Genomic DNA, 21,154 nt, shown 5'->3' on the forward strand with positions numbered 1-21,154 from the left:
AGGGACTACTAGTGCATGGAAGAGGAGTACAATAGATGAGATGCCTAATTTATGTGGTGGAGTTGGGGAGGTGGAGGGATATTGAAACAACTGATGCCAGAGCAGGGTGAGTAGCTGCTTATATACTCTGGATGTAATTGAAAGATTAGGGTTCCCTCCTCTTGAGATTATGTTTGAGTTTCACTAATTGAAAGATTAGATGGGTTCACTCCTCCCGAAATTACGTTGTGAACTTCACTAATAAACAAAACTGCATGATGAGTCAAGCAGATACTGGGCTACTCCACAGCGGTTGGCGACCCAACCAGTCTAAAATAGTCTGAATATAAACACTTAATAGGTATACCGTAGTGATTCAGGCTAAGACAAAAACACAGTTTGGAAATTGGATTCATGATATACTTGCTTGTTATATACATTTTGTATTTTGAACACAAGTTTGGCCGACTATGGCAATTGGTATCTATGTTCTTGGCATGACCCAAGGAATCTACCGAGACCAGTTTAATTACAATAACAATTTAATCAAAAGTTAGCATTAGCATTATTTAAAATTTCATTATAACTTTTGACCACAATGTGGCACTTCCACGAAACATTCAGGTCCTTCAGGGCATGGTGCCGAAGACACGTACAGAGTTTTACAAGGATAAGCCAATGTGTTTGTGAAATATAGCATTGTACAACAAAATTCAAATGGGAAAACCATTCAGAAGTTATAAGTAAAATCTCCTGACCACCAGGTGGCACTGAACCACAACTGTGCAACTATGACAACTGTGGTTGTCATAACACACATCAAGTTTGGTCAGAATATGCTAAAGTGTTAGACAGCCTCTTGGTGTGCTTTGTTGAATTCATTCACGCATTATTTGAGAATGGCTTGACAAATTTGACAAATCAACTTGAATTCCATAACTTTTGTTGGCATGGTCTGAAGATGATCTGGTTAAATTGTGAAAGTCAGAGAAACTGCATCGGAGGAGTTTGAAAAAGTAAAAAAAGAACTAAAAATTCAAAATGGCAAAAAATGACATCAAAGGGTGCAATCAAATAGTCTTGAGCCAATTGTTACGAGCCTACCTAAAAGTCTAGTGGTTAAAGAAGGCAGGTAACAAAAGAATTAAGGAGAGAGCACAAGAACACTCCTATTTCCAGGTTCCAGTTCAACAAACACAAGATCACAAGAGCTTAGCAGAGAAAAAAAAAAAAGATTTTTATTTTAGTCAACATATGAAATGTCATATGTTTGTTTCTCAAAATCATAAGTGGGGATAACATAAAGCTTCGGGAGGGGACAGGGCCAAAATAAAACAAAAGATCAACCTTCCTAAAAGGGGTTTGAAAATAACATACCTAGAAAGGATAAGAAAACCAAAATAAAATGCAATATACTACCCTTACTGCCCAATAAACAGGAGGAAACAGGTATACTGACAAACAAAAGTTGGCATCCACCTCCCTACCAAAGATAAATTTCATGAAAAAAAATATATATTTGAGTTTAAGAACACTTAATGTGAGCTACAGTACCAACTCACTTACACTTCAATAAACAACTTTCTCTGGGATCTGGAAACAGGAGATCTCTGCATGAAGGAAATATCCTCCGTCTCCTCAGTCTTTTAAACTCCAGCACTCCTCAACAGAGCCAATCAAAGCAGCCACCACTGATGAGCAGGGAATTGACTCCAGATGGTACAAACCTATTGAGTGATAGGTTGAGTGGCAACAAGAAATGAGCACACAAGGAAAAAGTATAAACAGAGGGAGAGAAAACAGACACCAACACATCACACATTTCCACAGAGGTATACAAAGAATGCAAATAAACAATACATCCTTGAATGTAACACAAGGAATCAGAGGGAATAAAATGTTTCTAGTCCTTACAGTTCAAAATTTATTAACCTAACCGTGAGTGCAACTTTGGAGAGTTGGTGGCTCTCGAGGGATTGAAAGACACCAAATGTGCTATGGTGACAGTTCAGACTGTGTGTCAAATTTCATAACTTTCCCACAACTGGTTCTATGGGCTGCCATAGACTCAAGAGTGGAATAATAATAATAATAAAAACACTAACGATTACAATAGGTGCCTACACACCTTCTTACAGTATAGATATGATAATTAGGATGCAGTTTTACTGCAGTTATTAATGGTGTTGTCCTGATTCTCTGTAACTTATATTCTTTGATTGTCTGAGGCTGATATCTAGTGGACGTTTTAATCTGTGACTTTACAGACTTGCAGACATTTGCACACATCACTCAAACAGAAATGGGAAACAAGAATAACATAAGTTCAGAGGAACTGAAACTGAAGTGTAGTTGATCTGTTGTGTGTTTGTGTCTCTGTATTCATGCAGTAAAATGGCAGAAGCCAGAATTTCAGTGGATCAGAATGAGTTCCTGTGTCCAGTGTGTCTGGATCTCCTGAAGGATCCAGTGAAAACTTCCTGTGGACACAGTTACTGTAAGAGCTGTATTACAGACTGCTGGGATCAGGAGGATCAGATGAGAGACTACAGCTGCCCTCAGTGCAGACAGACTTTCAGTCCAAGACCTGCTTTAGCAAAAAACACCATTCTGGCTGAAGTGGTGGAGAAACTGAAGAAGACGAAACTTCCTGCTGACTGTTACACTGGAGCTGGAGATGTGCAGTGTGATGTCTGTACTGGAAGAAAACACAAAGCCGTCAAGTCCTGTCTGGTGTGTCTGGAATCTTACTGTCAAACGCATTTTGACCGTCATGAGGAATTTCACTCACGTAAGCCACATAAAGTGACTGAAGCCACTGGACGACTGCAGGAGATGATCTGCCAGAAACATGACAAGATCCTTGAGGTTTTCTGCCGCACTGATCAGAAGTGTATATGTGTGCTGTGTACGATGGATGAACATAAAAACCACAACACTGTATCAGCTGCAGCACAGAGGACAGAGAAACAGGTATGAACTGTAAAGGTGCCCTAGAATTGAAAAATGAATTTATCTCGGCATAGTTAAATAATTAGAGTTCTGTACATGGAAATGACATACAGTGAGTCTCAAACAACATTGTTTCCTCCTTCTCATGTAAATTTGATTTGTGCAAAAGACCTCCGAAGAACAGGCGAATCTCAACATAACACCAACTGTGACGCAACAGTCGGGATCATTAATATGTACGCCCCCAATATTTGCATATGCCAGCTCATGTTCAAGGCATTAGACAAGGCATTAGCTGAAACAACAGACTTTATGCAGGTAAGCAAGCAAGGACAATAGCGAAAAATGGCAGATGGAGCAATAATAACTGACATGATCCATGATATCATGATATTTTTAGTGATATTTGTAAATTGTCTTTCTTAATGTTTCGTTAGAATGTTGCTAATGTACTGTTAAATGTGGTTAAAGTTACCATCGTTTATTACTGTATTCACGGAGACCAGAGCCATGTCGTTATTTTCATTATTAAACACTTGCAGTCTGTATAATTCATAAACACAACTTCATTCTTTATAAATCTCTCCAACAGTGTGTAATGTTAGCTTTAGCCCCGTTAGCATACTATCGAACTCATTCAGAATCAAATGTAAACATCCAAATAAATACTACACTTACATGATCTGATATGCTGCATGACGAACACTTTGTAAAGATCTATTTTGAGGGTTATATTAGCTGTGTGAACTTTGTTTATGCAATGTATTATAGAGTTGCAAGCTTGGGGGCGGGGAGCGCGACCATTTAAAGGGGACACGCACTGAAACGGCGCATTTTTAATTATCCCCCAAAATAAGCAGTTAAAAATTTTTATAATAAAATCTATGGGGTATTTTGAGCTGAAATTTCACAGACACATTCTGGGGACACCTGAGACTTATATTACATGTGAAAAAGGGTTCTAGGGCACCTTGAAATTAGACACTGATGAAATAATGTTGACATTATTTATATTGGCACCCATATGATCAGGTGACATAATTCACACTGCAGATGTCAACATAAGTGAACAGTAGCTGCAAGTGGAGTTTCACTGCTCAGCGTATTTGTGCTCCGCATTGAACTTAACACAAAATATGGTGAAAATGCACCATAAACATTTACCAACACAAACCTTTTTACAAAACAAAAACCTCTTCATATGATGATTTAGTGACAGTGTAATGTGACATTTGCTGTTATTGGTTTTATGCTGCAGAAACAGCTGAAGGAGATGCAGAGGTTGCTCCAGCAGAGGATCCAGCAGAGAGAGAAAGATCTTCAGCAGCTGAGAGAGGCTGTGGCGTCTCATAAGGTGAGTCTGGAGAAGAAGAGAAGTTTGAGAAGTCTCAGTCAGGACTCACTGAAGCCACTGTGTGATTGTGATGTGTGTCCTAACAGCGCTCTGCACAGACAGCAGTGGAGGACAGTGAGAGGATCTTCACTGAGCTCATCCGCTCCATTGAGAGAAGCCGCTCTGAGGCCACACAGCGGATCAGAGATCAGAAAAAGACTGCAGTGAGTCGAGCTGAAGGACGACTGGAGCGACTGGAGCAGGAGATCAATGATCTGAGGAGGAGAGACGCTGAGCTGGAGCAGCTTTCACACACACAGGATCACATCCATTTCCTGCAGGTAACAGAGATCTGATCACATTTTGAGCACTAATTTTGTACTTAATATTCTAAAAGCTCTTCGTTAGTACTTCTAAAGATAATCTTAAGAACATCTAAGTGTACTCAACTGTGTTATTTTGAGTAGGGATGTCCCGATCACGTTTTTTTGCCCTCGAGTCCGAGTCCGAGTCATTTGATTTTGAGTATCTACCGATACCGAGTCCCGATCCGATACTTCTATAATACATGAAAAAGAATAAAGAAGAGCGAAAAAACAGATCCAGGATCCAGGAACAGTGCTTTTCAGGTTTTTCAGGTATCTAACAGTCGTTTTCACGTACAGAAAATGGATAAAGTAATCAAATATAAAATATCACTGCATATTATCTTTACTGTATCAAATAAATAAAGATTAATCATTATTGAAGTTACAAAAACTATTCAGTCAAGAGCAGTGAGTGATTTCTTTGTTATTTGTTGTTTAACATTAAAAACAGGCAGCAGGAATATTTTTTTCCCCTTTAAGACATGCACGATCCAGTACATATACTCTTACACATGCGATGTCTTTCTCGACTAATATACGTTCACTTAAGTCATAACTGACTATGTTTGCTAGGATACTCGACAAGACGGGCATGTTGACATAATTTTTGTATGAATTTGTCCGCTGAAGCACAAGACTTGAAAGAGAACTCAGTATTTGCGCGCTGACTGAAATAAGCGTGTGCGCGCTTCGGATCAGCGCACACAAATCTTCTCACAGCGCGCGCGCGAGTTCTCTTTCGCGTCTTGTTCTTGAAGGTTTAAATCAGCAAGGCTTAAATTAGTTAGTTTAAACACAGACAGCAACGTGTGCTGTTCAGGTCTCACCTGTATCAACACCCGGGTGATGACGGCGTAAATGACTGGACATTAGAGCAGACGGCACTCGCAGTTAACAGTTTACAAAGAGTGACTGTTTTATCCATGCTTTCTGATTATCGTTGTTGTAACGTTTTGCGCATCCATCGACTGAAACATACATTATCTGAACTCTGTCTGTCGTTTTCCACGTTGCTATTTTAAACAAACCATATTAACCAATAGATGCGTCGTCATTCGTACGGTTCGATTTTTTGAGAACCGTTGCACCCCTAATACTATATATCCGAGTCTGATCGGGAGGTAACGTCCGATTCCGATCGAGTCTGAAACCACGTGATCGGGCCCGATTTCCGATCACGTGATCGGATCTGGACGTCCCTAATTTTGAGACACCATGAATATGAACAAAAATGTGCTTTTAACATAAAAAGCGGCCCGCGCCCTTACAAAAATAACCTACAGGAATCCTGCAGGAATATTATGCAGATTTCCTACAGGATTTCCTACAGGATTTTCAGCTCATTTTCCTGAAGGAATACCTGCAGGAATTTTATGAAGGAATACCTGCAGGAATTTTATGAAGGAATACCTGCAGGAATTATATCCCTGCAGTGTTTTAAAATATAATATTCAAAGTTCCTGCAGGACTGTTGTGGATATATATGCAATTATACAGGTCTTCTTATGTCTTCTGTAGGATTAATGCAGGGGGAATAACTTCACAACAAACAATGCATTTTCACAAATTATTTATTGTATTTATTGAAACTGTAAGAGCAGAGCGAAGCAGAGACCAATTCACAGCCAAATGAAGCCTCTACACTGTTTTCCTGAAAAACAAGAAACAAAGAGAAATTTAAAAATTTGTTTGTGTGTGTGTGTGAGAGAGAGAGAGAGAGAGAGAGAGCATGAGCGTGTGTGTGTGTGTGTGTGTGTGTGTGAGAGAGAGAGAGAGCATGAGCATGTGTGTGTGTGTGTGTGTGTGTGTGTGAGAGAGAGAGAGAGAGAGAGAGAGAGAGAGAGCATGAGTATGTGTGTGTGTGTGTGTGTGTGTGTGTGAGAGCATGAGGGTGTGTGAGGTGTGAGAGAGAGAGAGAGAGAGAGAGAAAGAGCATGAGCGAGTGTGTTGTGTGTATGACAAATTATTACCTTACTCGTAACTTGTGCTCATCATTTAACTTTTCTCTTAGTGCTGCCCTGATGAACTTTTTTGGAACATCTGGGAACTTTTTTTGTACTGTGTCTGTAAATGCAATTCCACTTATCATATGTGATAACATTATTACAATTTTGCACTATAACTGCAACAATCATGTTTGCGTAAAGAAAAAAGCAGGACATTTTTCTCACCTAGGATCATTACAACTTTGTCCTGGTCAAGAGCTGGCTTTGCCAAAGTGCCTGTGTTAGCATTGCCAGCCCTTCCAGACAGCCCATGTGTGGCCAGTGTCTCTCTCCCAAACACTGCCACTGCCAGATCTTTCACCATGGCAGAACATGATGTGCCCCCCCGTCCACAACTTGTCAGTACAGCTGAACTAATTCCTAGCCCCTGTGTCTGTCAAGAAAAAAAGTTAGGGACACTGTATCTAAAAGCATATAACTTTGACTACATACTGTGCAAAAGTGTTAGGCTTGTTAGATTCTTCAACAAAAAAGTGATATATTTTGGTTTAGTGTGCCAGCTGTTTTATAGTCAAGGGGGTGATCATATCAAATGTGTATTTTGTTACAAAAGTAAAATGAAACATGAAGAAGTTAACATGCCTTCTACGACTTCTGCACAACACTTTACGTGAATATAGGCTATATAAACAAACTAATATATTTGTATTCACCTTTTCAGGAGGATTCTTCTGACTTGAATCTTGTGGTTGTTGAGCAACTTGTGGTTGTTGAAACAAGACGAGTGTCCTGGTTCATGCTGCACTTGAGCATTGGAAGAATTTCTTAAAAAATACAAAATAAATGATTACTAACAGACAACCACACTGACTGATAAATTAATATATAGATGAATAGACAGAAATACATGAAGAAAAAAATAATACCTTGTTGCAGAGCTATATTAAGTGCTCTTAGATTCTCATTTTCTTTTTTTAATTTGAGAATTTCTCTCTCAAGTTGAGTTTCTCGGCTTGAATGCTCTTCAGCTTGACTCTCCATGCTGTTAATCTCTTGCATTAACATACTGTCCTTTCGGTGGATGACCTAAAGATGGACACACAATATTAGTGTCATATCGGTGTCATTAATATTTGTTATTTAAATAAGCATAATGAAAAATAAGAGTAGCCATTTAAAAGATGTAGGTATTACTTGATGTTTGACTGGAGGCTCTTGATCAGATGAGGACGTTTTGGAGTGAGATGGGGACTGAGTTGGAGTGTACGTTTTTTTTTTCTTTGCTACTCTTTTTGCATCATTTTGCAAACATGGCTGATTTTTTCTTTTCCCCTCTAGCCTAAACATCCTCCTCCTGAGGGTATCTTTGCTCTCTGAAGGGACAAAAATAAATTAGGAAATACATATCTTCTATATCATGATTAAGTCTTGTTTGCTGAACTTTTACCATCAATATCTATAACTGTGGCTGGGGAACTTTCCTCTTCATAAGCCACATCCACAACATCTCCAGATTCAAACTTTTTTTTTAGTATGTCCTTTTTAGGGACAATATCATAGGTGGGAGGCTCCTCCCTCCATTCCACCAGAACCCATGTTTTGCTCATTTTCTAAATAAATAAATAATTAAATGCATACATATTTACATACATACAATTGAACGAACATGAATACATTTATTCATTAATAATAATAATAATAATATATATATGTATGTGTATATATATATATATATATATATATATATATATATATATATATATATATATCCAAAGGTGTACAAAACTCTTAAAGTCTCCTCATTCACATTCATCTGTTGCCTTCAGCTGATTGTATCCATGACAACAGTGTTACCTTAACGCAACCAGGCCAGCCAGCGACTCGGTCTCGTCCGGTGCAGATAATTTATTTCTAATCTAAGGTAACAAAAAGGTACAATGATATCAATTATTAGCAAAAAAAAAAAAAATAATAATAATGTTTTTTGTTAGCAATAGTTACGGCTTACTTTTTATAGTCATTTATTAAAAAAAGTTTTGATGTAGGCGGTATATGGTAGTTATAGGCTATAATATAATACTGGCCTATAATGTATCGACAGCAAAAAAAAAAAAAGAAAGAAAGAAAAGAAAAACATCTTCATATGTTTTAGTGTTACAAATACACATTATTTTAGAAATGTATAACAAAACAGTAATTTAAAGCATTATAACGATATAATTATATAATAAAAGGCGGACTTACCTTCACGATACAAAGTGACAGTTGATGAATGACGTGCAATGATGTCACGTGAATCGGCTGCGCGAAGCAAGTGAGCGTCAATGAAACACGTCACCTCAGTGAAAAGATTAATTTACCGGTTCTTTATGTAAATTACACGAGCTTCTTTTTCAGGGTGAAAGACAACACTAAGACTTTTACGACCAAACTTTTCTTTTCTTTAAAAAAATAGCCTTCTAAAATAAAATATGTCTTCCAATTAACTAAGTCAATTTTGTCAATACCCAGATTCGTTATTGTAGTCATTTTTAGGAAATGTTCTCATTTGGATTAAGCTATTCGGGTAATGCAAAAAATATATTCTTTATTATATTTACAAAGAAATAACACTAACGTGTTTCTTTTTGAAGGATATGGAGTATAAAGTGTACTTAAATGAAGAGGCACCTGTTCCCGCAGCTACAAAAAGGCGATGGACACAGAATATAATAGGTTGCTGAATGCAAATAACTGTATTTTAGGCAATTTGTTTCTTATTGTACAATTGCATATTGACTTACATTAATCAAATAAGCAAGAAATCTGCTCTTTTTTCTTCTTCAGGAGCAAAAAAGAGAAGATCATACAAGACATGGCTTATTCCCGATATAGTTGAAGTATTTCAGGTTTTAATGTTGGCCTAAAAAACATTTTCAGTGATAAATTCATGGCCATTTGTTGTAGTCAAGAAACCATGTCTAACATGCTCCTGTATGTTTATAATTTCATACTTATAGGAAAACATTTCCAATGATGACAGTGGTGACAATATCAGCAAATCTGACAGGAACTGCCCTGATGCTCATGTGAGAATAGGCTTTTTTATTTTTTTTATTTTTCAAAGTTAATCTTCTTTAGAATTGTGCTTCCTTGTTGTCATAAGGTTGGCAATTCTTTGATCCTTTATCAGCCAGAACATTTACAAAATTTAAGTACATGCATAAAACTAGTGGTCCAAGTACCTGTACATGTCTCACAGGGAAACTTTTCTACTGATGAAGAGAATGAGGTCGTCAGCGATGCTGATGGAAACTTTTCAGATGCTGATGTGAGAATGGATTTCTGATATTTTTTTTAATCCAATGCTTTTTGCATACATTTGTAAATATCGGTGTTCATATGGATTTTGTTTTAATGTGCAATAAATGCACAATTTCTGACAGGAAGGCTTTTCTGCTGATGACGAGGGTGATGTTTTTAGCACAGCTGATGAGAACTTTCCACAGACTCATGTGAGAATAAAGTTTAGAATATGTATCTAGTCTATAGCCTCATGCTTTTTTTTTTAAAGCTCACACTTCTTTATGTGTCAGCTTGTAATTAGTGCAATATTTACTTTCTAGATTGTCAGAAACCACAGTGCAGTTTGTGAGGGAAGCACAGAAGAAAGAGAGGAGTGTGCCAGTGAGGAAAAAATATATCCAAATGCCAAAATCACTAATGAAGAATCTCTGCTGTGCATACTTGCCTACAGCCTCAGGCATACAACATCCAAAGTGGCTTTGAGTGACTTGTTAGATCTTATCAATCTCCACTGTCCTGATTCAACCAATGGTGTTCCAGATAGCTTATACAAGTTCATGAAATCCTTTCACTGTGACACTTTTGAAGTCCAGTATATTTGCCCATCCTGCCAACATTTCTTTGGTAGTGAAATCCCCACCCATTGTGCTTCATGCAATGGTACCCCAGGGGACATGGAAAACTTAATCAAATCTGGCTCTGTCTTTATCAAGTTATCTATTTCAGATCAATTAAGAGGTAAATTTCAAGATACAGATTTTTGTCAGTCTTTGAATTACAAATGGTCAAGGACAAAGCGCAACTCACAAAATGTTGAAGACATATTTGATGGCACTATGTACAAATCGATTGATGCACTAAATGACCCAAAATTGTTGAATATTTCAGTGTCCTGGAATGTTGATGGTGTTCCAATTTTCAAATCTTCTCCTTTTCATATCTGGCCTCTTCAAGTCACAATCAACGAGCTCCCCCCTAATCTGAGGGCAAAGCATGTCATTCTTGGCGGTTTGTGGTTTGGGCCAAAAAAGCCAGAAATGAACTCGTTTCTGCAATCATTTGTTGATGAATTGCGAAGTCTTGAAAACCAAGGGTTACCTTGTCAGTGGAAAGGTGAAAAAACAGTACTCCATGTATACAGTTTGCTTTGCATTTGTGATTCAGTGGCTCGTTGTGCTGTACAGAATGTCAAACAATTTAATGGAGAGCATGGTTGTAACTGGTGTTATCAAAAGGGTGAAGTTGTAGAAAAGGGTAATGGGTTTACTAGGGTGTATCCTTTGCAGTCAACAGGGCCAGAGCTGAGATCACACAGAAAACACACTGAAGATGCTCAGCAAGCTGTTGGTTCTGGAACATGCATAAATGGCGTAAAAGGTCCATCTCCTCTAATGCTGCTGATGTTTTTTAATATGGTTTCTGGATTTGCATATGATTACATGCATGGCATATTACTTGGTGTTTGTCGCCAGCTGACTACCCTATGGTTTGACTCCAAATACCATACAGAGCCTTGGTACATTGGAAGAGAAAACGAGCAGATTGAAAGAAGGTTACTTGCCATTAAACCACCTACAAGTATAACAAGACCACCCCGTTCAATTTCTTTGCGTAAATATTGGAAAGCTTCGGAATACAGACACTTTCTCTTATTTTACAGCCTTCCCTGTTTGTTCGGCATTTTACCCAGACAATATCTTGACCATTTACTACTTCTAGTACAGGCTACATACATTCTCCTTCAAGATTCAATTTCCCCCCACGACATTGACAAAGCTGATGGCCTTTTAAAAGCATTTGTGGGCCGTTTTGAGTCTCAGTATGGAAAGTGTCATGTGTCTTATAATGTCCACATACTTGTACATGCAGCAGCATCTGTGAAAAATTGGGGTCCTTTATGGAGTCACAGTGCATTCTTATATGAGTCCCAGAATGGACACCTTCAGAAACTCTTTCATGGCACACAAGCTGTAGCAGAACAAATTGTTAACATGTTTAACCTTTACCAACATGTTCCACGACTCATTGCTGCTGTATTCAATGATGAACAAACACGGCAAAGCAAAAGCTTTGTTGAAAAAATGTTGGGAGGCACCAATATTGTGACAAAGTGTATTGGTAGTTCTAGCGTGATGTTTCTTGGATGCCCACATGTACGACAGCCAACCCCAAGAGAGTCTCATATCCTTCAAGAGTCAGGTTTTAGTGCAAATAAAGCTTTCAGTTTTTATTCTAGGGCTGTGGTTAATGGCAAGCGAATTCATTCAAAAGGAGCTAAATCTTTATCTAAAAGAATCAACCATGCAGTTCAAACCAAACATGGGTCTATAGCATTAGTACGATCATTTATAGACGTAGGCAATGCGCAAGGAGAGGGTCATGCCTTCATTGATGTTATGAAAACAACAAGTAATGACATCAGCAAAGACAGAGAATCAGGGATAACGGCAAAAAGCATTTTAAAAGAAAGAGGGATTGACTCAGTTGAACTTATCAAATGCACAGACATACATTCAACCTGTGTCTACCTCAAGGACCTACCAGGTCTTGCAAATAATTTTTTTTGCATCCAACCAAATAGATGGGAGTTGGATTAAAAACAAAATAGCTGCATCTTCATGTTATAAAAGGTAAAAATGTACAGTATACAGACTCATATCTCTTGAATGTTGACATGTCGTGGATGTTTGCAGAAATGTATAATTTTGAAATGATTTAGAGAAATGTTTTTTTTTTTTTTTTTTATAATTGCCTATTTATTCTTACTCTTAATTTTTTTAATTTACTTGTTAAGACTCATTGTTTTGTCTCATTGCTGCCAACAGCCAGAGCATAATATATCCAAAATAGTTCCATGAAATGTACTTGAATCTAATTAAATAAAAATTGTATGAATAAAACTACAGCAACTATCAGAGTTTTATTCTCTAGTCTAGACATAACCTATCCTGAATCCAAAACCTGTAGGGTTTTTTTATATATATTTTTTGACTTATTTATTTTTCATTTACAGGGAAAACTCCTGTAAGCAAACATTTTGTTTCTGCGTGAGGTGCACGGTGTTTCATTCCGGTCTGTTTTATCAAACTATACAGAATGGACGATTAAAGCAGTATCCTTGCTTACTTTATTTATCACAGGTGCATAACAGCATTACAAGTGCCAAAAACTAGTTCTCTGTCTCAACGTCACTCACTTCCGATCGTGCATCACTCAAATCTGTCCCCTTGGGAACATGACAGGAAAACTAACAATCCACTTGTTACATCCTTTCTCTTTTTTTTTTTTTTTTTTTTTTTGAACAATTAGAACATTAACTTCAAGTGCATATTTTGTAAACTTATTCTTGACAATATATTCCTTGCAAATTAACTGTGCACTCAATTATTCATTTACCCTTTTCCCCTCTCTTTTACAGTGCAACCGCAACTCACAAACATACCTAGAAAATTACGAAACATGTCCAATAATAATTTCACATAGAATAATCCCTCAAATAGCTAGGCATTGTGACCTGACGACCCGACCTCGTAGTAACAGTGCTTTGATCATTACCCTGAGCACATTCAGCAGCTACAGTTTGTGAGTTTGTCAACACCCCTGTTTGTGCAGATGTTGAGGGTGGGCAGTAGTTGTGTCTGAGGTGGCGACGGTTTCTCCTCAGGACACCACCCGACTCCAACTCAACCTCATAAGATCTGGGACTCACTGGTCTAATCACTCTAGCTGTTTTCCAAGTTTTACAAGGCTCAAATGGTTGGACTCGAACACTGTCCCCCGATGTGAAACAGTCCAAGTCTTTTGCTGTGCGGTTGTAGTATTTCTCCTGCCTTTGTCTGTTGTTAATCAGTCCCTGTTTGTTGTTTGACACTTTAGGCTCCAACAGTGTATCTTTAGTAGGAAGAAGGGTCCGGGTCCTCCTGCTGAGAAGTCTCTGTGCTGGACTGGTGGTGAGACCTTGGCTCGGTGTGTTGCGATGGTCCAGTAGAGCTAAGTATGGATCCTGTCCAGCAGCTGCAGCTTTCTGCATAAGACGTTTTGCCGTTTTGACCGCTGACTCCGCCTTTCCATTGCTTTGGGGGTACCCGGGTGACGATGTTCTGTGCACAAATTCCCACTTTTGACTGAACCTTTTAAAGTCGTGTGATGAGTACTGCGGTCCGTTATCCGAGATGAGCACATCTGGAATCCCCTGACGAGCAAAGTGTGCTTTCAGTTTGTGAATCACTGTGGTACTTTTGGTGTCCGGTAAATAATCAACCTCCCAAAAGTTTGAATAATAGTCCACAGTTACTAGGTAGTCTTTATTGTGCCAAGAAAACAAATCAGTCCCTACCTTAGCCCAAGGTCTGTAGGCAATGTCATGGGGATGCAATGTCTCTTTTTGTTGCTTGGAGTCAATTGACCTGCAGATGTCACATTTGGAAATAAACGTCTTTATTTGCTCAGTCATCCCTTGCCAGTACACACACTCGCGTGCTCGTCTGAGGCAACCTTCCACTCCCAGATGTGTTGAGTGTATGCGGCTGGTCAGGTCAGCTCTTAGTGTGTCAGGAATAACTGCTCTTTCTCCCCTAAACACTATGCCATTCTGAAAGCTCAGCTCGTCCTGAAAAGCAAAATAGTGTTGAATGTTTTGCTCAATGTCTTTTTTGTTCTGAGGCCATCCTTTACGAATCAACTTAATCACTTCCTGCAACTTTGTGTCTTCCCTTGTTGCATCGCGAATAGCTGATAGTCTTTCTGCAGAGATTGGTAAGTAGGTAATCATGTTAACAGTCTCTAGCTCTGTCTCTGTGTCTCCCTGATTGCTGTCAGGTAAATAAGCTCTGCTTAGTGTGTCAGCTAGTAGCATGTCTCGCCCAGGCACATAGATCACATTAATGTCGTATTTCTGCAGCCTGAGTAACATTCTTTGTAATCTCTTTGGTGCACTAAGTAGCGGTTTTCTCACAATATTCTCCAGTGGCTTATGGTCACTTTGAACAGTCACTTTTCTACCATAAGTATATTGATGGAACTTTTCCATTCCGAACACTATGGCCAAACATTCTTTTTCGATCTGTGCATAACCCCTCTCAGTGGGTGTCAGCGCTCTGCTCGCAAATGCCACAGGTTTACCTCTCTGTGTCAGGGCTGCTCCTAGTCCTGTCTCTGAGGCATCACATTGCAGGGTTAACTCCTCATTTTGGTCATAGTACTTGAGCAGTGGTGCATTTGTTATTTTGTCTTTCAATCGTTTAAAAGCTGTCTCGTGCACCTCAGTCCATTCCCACATGTTCTCCTTGTGTGTAAGTTGTCTCAAAACTTCACAGTCATCAGAAAGATGATCACAAAACTTTGACAGGTAGTTCAGCATACCTACAAGTCTCTGTACCCCCTTAACATCTGTAGGCCTCGGTAACTCCCGCACAGCCCGCACTTTCTCTGGGTCAATGCGGAGGCCTTCTGCTGTCAGCAAGTGTCCAATGTAGGGTACAGACTCTCTCCTCAGTTTAAACTTGTCTGCATTGAGCTTAATGTCTCTTTGTCTACACCTCATTAGAAAACATCTCAAGTTTTCCTCATGATCTTTGTCTGCTTCCTCTTGTGTGTCACCCTCCCCTGTGATCAGTATATCATCCGCAATGATATACAAACCCGGTAAGCCTTCTAGTGCTTGCATGAGTTTCCTTTGGAAGACTTCCGGAGCTGGGCTTATACCCATTGGCATCCTGAGCCAACGATACCGTCCGAATGGGGTTGCGAATGTGGTGAGGTAGCTGGACGCTTCATCCAGCTTGACATGCCAAAATCCATGCTTTACATCACAAACAGTGAATACCTTGGATTTTGAGAGTCCTGGCAGAACATCATCAATGGTTGGAAGAGGAAAATGGCTCCTTTTTAGTGCTCTATTCAGTGGTTTGGGGTCTATACAGATCCTTGGCTTTCCATTTTGTTTCGTCACTGACACCATACTGCTTATCCAGTCAGTGCTGCGCTCCACAGGTGCTATGATTCCTTGGCTTTCAAGATTCTTTAGTTCCTCTTTGAGTGGAGTCATCATTGCAACAGGCACTCTGCGTTTAGGCAGTTTTACTGGTGGTACACTTTTGTCTATTTCTATGTTGTACTCGCCTTCTAGGCAGCCAACGCCCGTGAAAACATCTCCGAACTCTCCCTTTATTTTCTCCATATTTGTCAGCTGCTCACTGTTGTCAGTCGTTTTGTCTGTACATTGTGTTTTCACTATACTGTCAATCGCCAGTATGTTCTCATACTGTACTTTGATCAATTTCATGGCTTCACTAGCTTTTCTTCCCAGTAGCGGGATCCTGTCCACCTGGTCCACCACTTGAAACTCAAGTCTATATAGTTTATCATTTCTCGGATTTCGGAGTTTGACTTTACATTTTCCAAGTGGTCGTAATCTGCTTTTGTTGTACATGACAAGTACTTTCTCTGTGTTTTCCAATTGTATATTTGGGTTCAACAGTTGCATTGGGATAACATTACAAGTAGCACCACAGTCTATCTGAAAGTTAACTAGCTTTTTGTCCAACAACATACCTGCAAAGAGATGTTGACTTTTGCTGTGTGCTTCTTTCACTTGATTTGTTGTCTCTTGGTTTTCACTGATGTCTGTTATTGTCATGATATCCTCACACGACTCACTTGATTCTGAAATTGTGTGTACCGGTCTGCTCTTGTTTTTCTCAAACTTGGACTTGCATTTTGCAGCAAAGTGATTCTCTTTTCCACACTTCTTACACTTCTTTCCATAGGCTGGACATCTGTGTTTATTTTTCTCATGTGTTTTGCCACAAAAGTTACAGTTAATCTCCTCCTTTTTGTCTCTCTTTGGATTCTTCTCCATTGCATGTATTTCTTCCACCGTTTTACCTTGTATGGTTTTGCTGTTCTCTTTTGACAGTTCAGTAGCTCTGCATATTTGCATGCACTTATCCAGCGTTAAGTTTTCTTCCCTTAACAGTCTTTCCCTCATCGCAGGGCTCTGTGTACCACACACAATGCGATCTCTTATTAGTGAGTCCTTAATGTCACCAAAATTGCATGTGCTGGCCAATACTCTCAAATCTGTGACATATCTGTCAATGTTTTCGTCTTGTCCTTGGTCTCTAACAAAAAACTTATATCGCTCCACAGTCTCATTCAGTTGCGGATTGCAATGTTTATCAAACAGCGTCATCATTGTACTCACTGTCCCCTCGCCGATGTATCACCGCTTGTCAACGTTGCTAAAAGTTCCCTCCCTCTCTCTCCGAGGAGGTAATTAAACAACTTAACTTTAGTTGTCTCCTCTGCATCGGGCATAGTGAGGTCTGTATACAGCGTAAACTCCTCTTTCCAACTTTTCCAAGTTTTCGCTAAGTTGGCTGAATCCAAACAAAGTGTTGGAGGCGGCTTGAGACCATCCATCGCGACGTCTGGCGCTCCTTTCTGCTCCGGCAAGACTCCGTAAACACTGTGTAGTCCCTTGCTCGAGCTTGCGGGCTAGGCTAACTACAACAAGCTAGCGGCACTTTTCACTCTTCATGGCTCGGTACTAACTTCGGCTGAATTCACGACCGCTGCCACCATGTTTCATTCCGGTCTGTTTTATCAAACTATACAGAATGGACAATTAAAGCAGTATCCTTGCTTACTTTATTTATCACAGGTGCATAACAGCATTACAAGTGCCAAAAACTAGTTCTCTGTCTCAACGTCACTCACTTCCGATCGTGCATCACTCAAATCTGTCCCCTTGGGAACATGACAGGAAAACTAACAATCCACTTGTTACACACGGCAGTCCTGCAGGATTTTTTTAAAATTCCTGTATGATTTTTCACTTGTGCTGTACAGCGCAGTATGTGCAGCAGTATGTGTAGGACATTCCTACATGTTCTAGAATGAACCCTTCAGTACAACAGAAACATGCAACACAAGTAAAAAATCCTGCAGGACTGCTGTGCAGTACAAGTGAAAAATCCTGCAGGATTTTATAATTCCTGCAGATTTTTAAAAAAATCCTGCAGGATTTTATAATTCCTGCAGGACTGCTGTGCAGTACAAGTGAAAAATCCTGCAGGATTTTATAATTCCTGCAGATTTTTTAAAAAATCCTGCAGGATTTTATAATTCCTGCAGGACTGCTGTGCAGTACAAGTGAAAAATCCTGCAGGATTTTATAATTCCTGCAGATTTTTTAAAAAATCCTGCAGGATTTTATAATTCCTGCAGGACTGCTGTGCAGTACAAGTGAAAAATCCTGCAGGATTTTATAATTCCTGCAGGATATCTGCAGAAAAAATGAAAATCCTGCAGGATTCCTGTAGGTTATTTTTGTAAGGGCGTTCTTCGTTGCACTACAAGCCATTCACACACTGGCAATAAAAAAAAGTTATTAATACATGAAAAATCTAACATATATTGCCTTTAAAGTAATTTTAAATTGGGATGCACCGAAACTTCAGCTGTGGAAAATTTTTGACTGAGAAAGATATTTTTGATTTTGGGCCGAAAGGAGGGACGAAATCTGTGTTTAATAAACACATTTAATTAGCGCTGTTTTGACTGTGTTCAGCACCTATTTCATGCACTCAACATAGATAAACTGAAACAGTTAAACTTATCAGCTGTGTGGACTAGTTCTGGAATGACATTATTAATTTTCTTAGTTTTAATAGGTAATGATATGGTTTCTTAAATCTAAAATCTTTTAATCTGTGCCGTTTCTGTTGATGCGCAACATGAATTAATTCACTAAATATTTCTAGCTCGCCTGCCATTCAATATTCACGAAAGGCTTTGTGCGTTATTTTTTCTTTTTAAGTCTTTTTTAAATTTTGTTGATTTTAAGATGAAATTCAAACAATAAATGTCATGTTGTCTGTCTTTATCATAGCATGACAGATCGCTGTAGCACGGATCAAGCGCACGTGAACCAATCATCTTCTCTTTACTATTAGTTACAGCTCAAAATAAATATGAGTGAACATCAGAAGGTATGTTGAATGATACAGTACAACTTACCAAAATGAATTATGTCTCATGGAATTGTAAATGAGTGTTTGGTCTGGTTTCCTGAAACATTGGCCATTTCTAAAAACAGTTTCCCAGCTATTGATGATCAAGCTCAGACACCCGTCATCCACATGAGATGATGATTTAACAGGGTGATGTATGGGTTTGGGACTACACTTCCCATAAGTCTATAGGGTATTGTAAAACTACGCTTATACAGCATGCAGACTACGCACAGACACAAGCATTATGTCCTTTCGGTGTGTATTCATCATTTCAGGGAATTTGAGAGATCACACAGTTTTCCTCACTGTAGGTTGTAGTGCACAATATACATCTTCAGTTTCCTCAGAGGTCCAACACTCGTCTGCTGTTCAAGAACACAATCAGGCTCTTGAATGAGAGTCTTGTGTGCCATTCTTGTGAAATTTACTTGAAGTTTTCTTGTGTTGGAATTCTCCTACAACTGTACTTGTCTAAGATCTCGATCAATTCCTCCTGGTCTGCACTACAGAAGTCTGTTCTGCTGCTCTCTAACACGACACACTTCAAAAAGTTCTCAATCAGATCACTTTTTACAGATCCTTGTATTGCTTGCTCCAAGATGGCAGGTGCAAGTTTGGGAGATATTTCTCTTTCTTCCAGCCAAACACTGTGAAGCTAAAAGGCAGATTTGTGTATGTGATCGCTGCACTGTCAAAGAAAATAAGTGAAACGAAGGAGCTGAATTCAAACCGACTTCCTGAGAATGCCGAATGGCGGAGCATGACGAAGAGCGGCGGAGAGTGCCGAGTGAATACGAAAGAAAGTGAAACTCACATGGCAGGTGCATGCACACAGAGCTAGAGTGCAGAAAAGTTGGAGATGCGATTGTTTCGGTGAGATAACGCGGATAAGATGCACAATCACTTTCTGTATCTGTATGAGGATGATGCGTGCTGAAAAGTTAAAAGACTGTGAGTGACGCACAAAACGGGAAACGCATCATTTGCTTAAACTGTTCATATAAAATGTTATTAATGTTATGCTTGCATAAGGAAAGGAAATAAAGCTAAATATGTAAATGAACAAACCGAGACAATTGTGAATGGTAAAGTTTATTTAAATTGTATGGACCCACTTTATATTAAGTGGCCTTAACTACTATGTACTTACATTTAAATTAATCATTTGATACAATGCACTTATTGTGTACATACATGTTTCTACATTGTACTTATATTTTAAAAACATTTGCATGTAATTACATCTGTAATTAATTTCTGTAATTACATTGATAATTACACTGTTGACCCATTCCTTAACCCTTACCCCTACCCTTAAACCTACCCATACCACCAAAGCTTTCCCTAACCTTACCTTACCCGTCTCCCACTTCAATAGTTGCAAATGTGTTTTGCAATTCAATATGAACCCAATAAGTACATTGTACTTATTTTTTGATGTAAGTACATAGTAGTTAAGGCCACTTAATATAAAGTGGGACCAATTGTATTTGTTCACATTTGTTAGCATTTCATCAGAAGTAATGATGTATCCTTTTTTTTTTTTTCTTTTTTTTTCACTTTTAAGGTTATCAACCTAATTGAATCTACTTGAGCCTAATTGAAACTATTGTCTAAACTGCCAAATACAAGAACTGAAAAGTGATTCTGGATTTGTTCTCTGTGTCCCCTGTAGTTGGCTGATGCTTTATTTGAGTTAGAAGCAGATGTTAATGTGCAAAGTTCCCAGATAACTCGACACACAGTGTGCACCCGGCTTCAGTTGGGAAACTATCTTGCAAAACTGAAAATGTACCAGTACCGGAAATCATTCGTTAGATCGACGTAACTTCACCGAGACAGCGTCATACTGACCAAACAACGACTACCTGGCGACGTCATCAGAATGTTATGCTCACTGCGTACATATCCCTCAGTTTATATGAGGCCAGTCTTAACACATAATCACCTGTGTATACGAACTGTTTCTGTTTTTCCCCCGTAACCTTCAAATATTGGGTCATTTTGAGCAACACCACAGACAAAACAACACTTTTGTGCTCTCGTGCTCTTGACGCCGTAGGCCTACAATGCCTCCCGCCAGCCTATGACTCCACATGCAAATGATAAACATTTTGTGAGGACAAATACCTTCGAAATGCACAATACACACATAATCTCTGCTAAATAATAGATGAGAAATTACAAAATGTTGCTTGACCTAATTATCCCTTCATTAAAAACCCCACCATAACAGATCCCCCACCCAAAACTACTTACTTGTTTCTCTATCTA

At 38.9% G+C, this 21,154-nt stretch overlaps 3 protein-coding genes and 1 pseudogene across 3 annotated transcripts; 2 read left to right on the forward strand and 2 right to left on the reverse strand.

Moving 5' to 3' along the window:
* The first annotated feature begins 410 nt into the window (after positions 1 to 410).
* Positions 411 to 4,638, forward strand: LOC125244418 (annotated as a pseudogene).
* Positions 4,639 to 7,295: 2,657 nt separating this feature from the next.
* LOC125244419 lies at positions 7,296 to 8,531 on the reverse strand. Its single transcript, XM_048154506.1, has 5 exons — positions 8,433 to 8,531; positions 8,026 to 8,188; positions 7,773 to 7,951; positions 7,505 to 7,664; positions 7,296 to 7,402 (listed from the first exon to the last, which is right to left on the reverse strand). The coding sequence occupies exons 2-5, from the start codon at positions 8,183 to 8,185 to the stop codon at positions 7,296 to 7,298; spliced, it is 606 nt and encodes a 201-aa protein (XP_048010463.1). The 5' UTR covers positions 8,186 to 8,188; positions 8,433 to 8,531.
* Positions 8,440 to 13,309, forward strand: LOC125244420. The gene is made up of 8 exons (XM_048154508.1): positions 8,440 to 8,499; positions 9,212 to 9,293; positions 9,405 to 9,466; positions 9,578 to 9,646; positions 9,820 to 9,888; positions 10,004 to 10,072; positions 10,184 to 10,878; positions 13,282 to 13,309. The coding sequence occupies exons 2-8, from the start codon at positions 9,215 to 9,217 to the stop codon at positions 13,307 to 13,309; spliced, it is 1,071 nt and encodes a 356-aa protein (XP_048010465.1). The 5' UTR covers positions 8,440 to 8,499; positions 9,212 to 9,214.
* A 29-nt stretch (positions 13,310 to 13,338) lies between these two features.
* LOC125244421 (uncharacterized protein K02A2.6-like) lies at positions 13,339 to 17,055 on the reverse strand. The gene has a single exon (XM_048154509.1). The coding sequence runs from the start codon at positions 17,053 to 17,055 to the stop codon at positions 13,339 to 13,341; it is 3,717 nt and encodes a 1,238-aa protein (XP_048010466.1).
* Between the last annotated feature and the right edge of the window lie 4,099 nt (positions 17,056 to 21,154).

This window comes from Megalobrama amblycephala, linkage group LG14, assembly GCF_018812025.1.
Source record: "Megalobrama amblycephala isolate DHTTF-2021 linkage group LG14, ASM1881202v1, whole genome shotgun sequence".
Taxonomy (NCBI): Eukaryota; Metazoa; Chordata; class Actinopteri; order Cypriniformes; family Xenocyprididae; genus Megalobrama; species Megalobrama amblycephala.

Bases quoted from the DNA above. Each gene is read 5' to 3' on its own strand.
- LOC125244419 (XM_048154506.1), bottom strand. From the start codon at position 8,185: ATGAGCAAAACATGGGTTCTGGTGGAATGGAGGGAGGAGCCTCCCACC. The intron at 7,952-8,025 runs GTAAAAGTTCAG...TTGTCCCTTCAG, and splicing joins CACAGTTATAGATATTGATG to AGAGCAAAGATACCCTCAGG. The intron at 7,403-7,504 runs GTATTATTTTTT...GTATTTTTTAAG, and splicing joins TAATATAGCTCTGCAACAAG to AAATTCTTCCAATGCTCAAG.
- LOC125244420 (XM_048154508.1), top strand. From the start codon at position 9,215: ATGGAGTATAAAGTGTACTTAAATGAAGAGGCACCTGTTCCCGCAGCT. The intron at 9,647-9,819 runs GTGAGAATAGGC...CATGTCTCACAG, and splicing joins GGAACTGCCCTGATGCTCAT to GGAAACTTTTCTACTGATGA. The intron at 10,073-10,183 runs GTGAGAATAAAG...TTTACTTTCTAG, and splicing joins AGAACTTTCCACAGACTCAT to ATTGTCAGAAACCACAGTGC.
- LOC125244421 (XM_048154509.1), bottom strand. From the start codon at position 17,055: ATGACGCTGTTTGATAAACATTGCAATCCGCAACTGAATGAGACTGTG.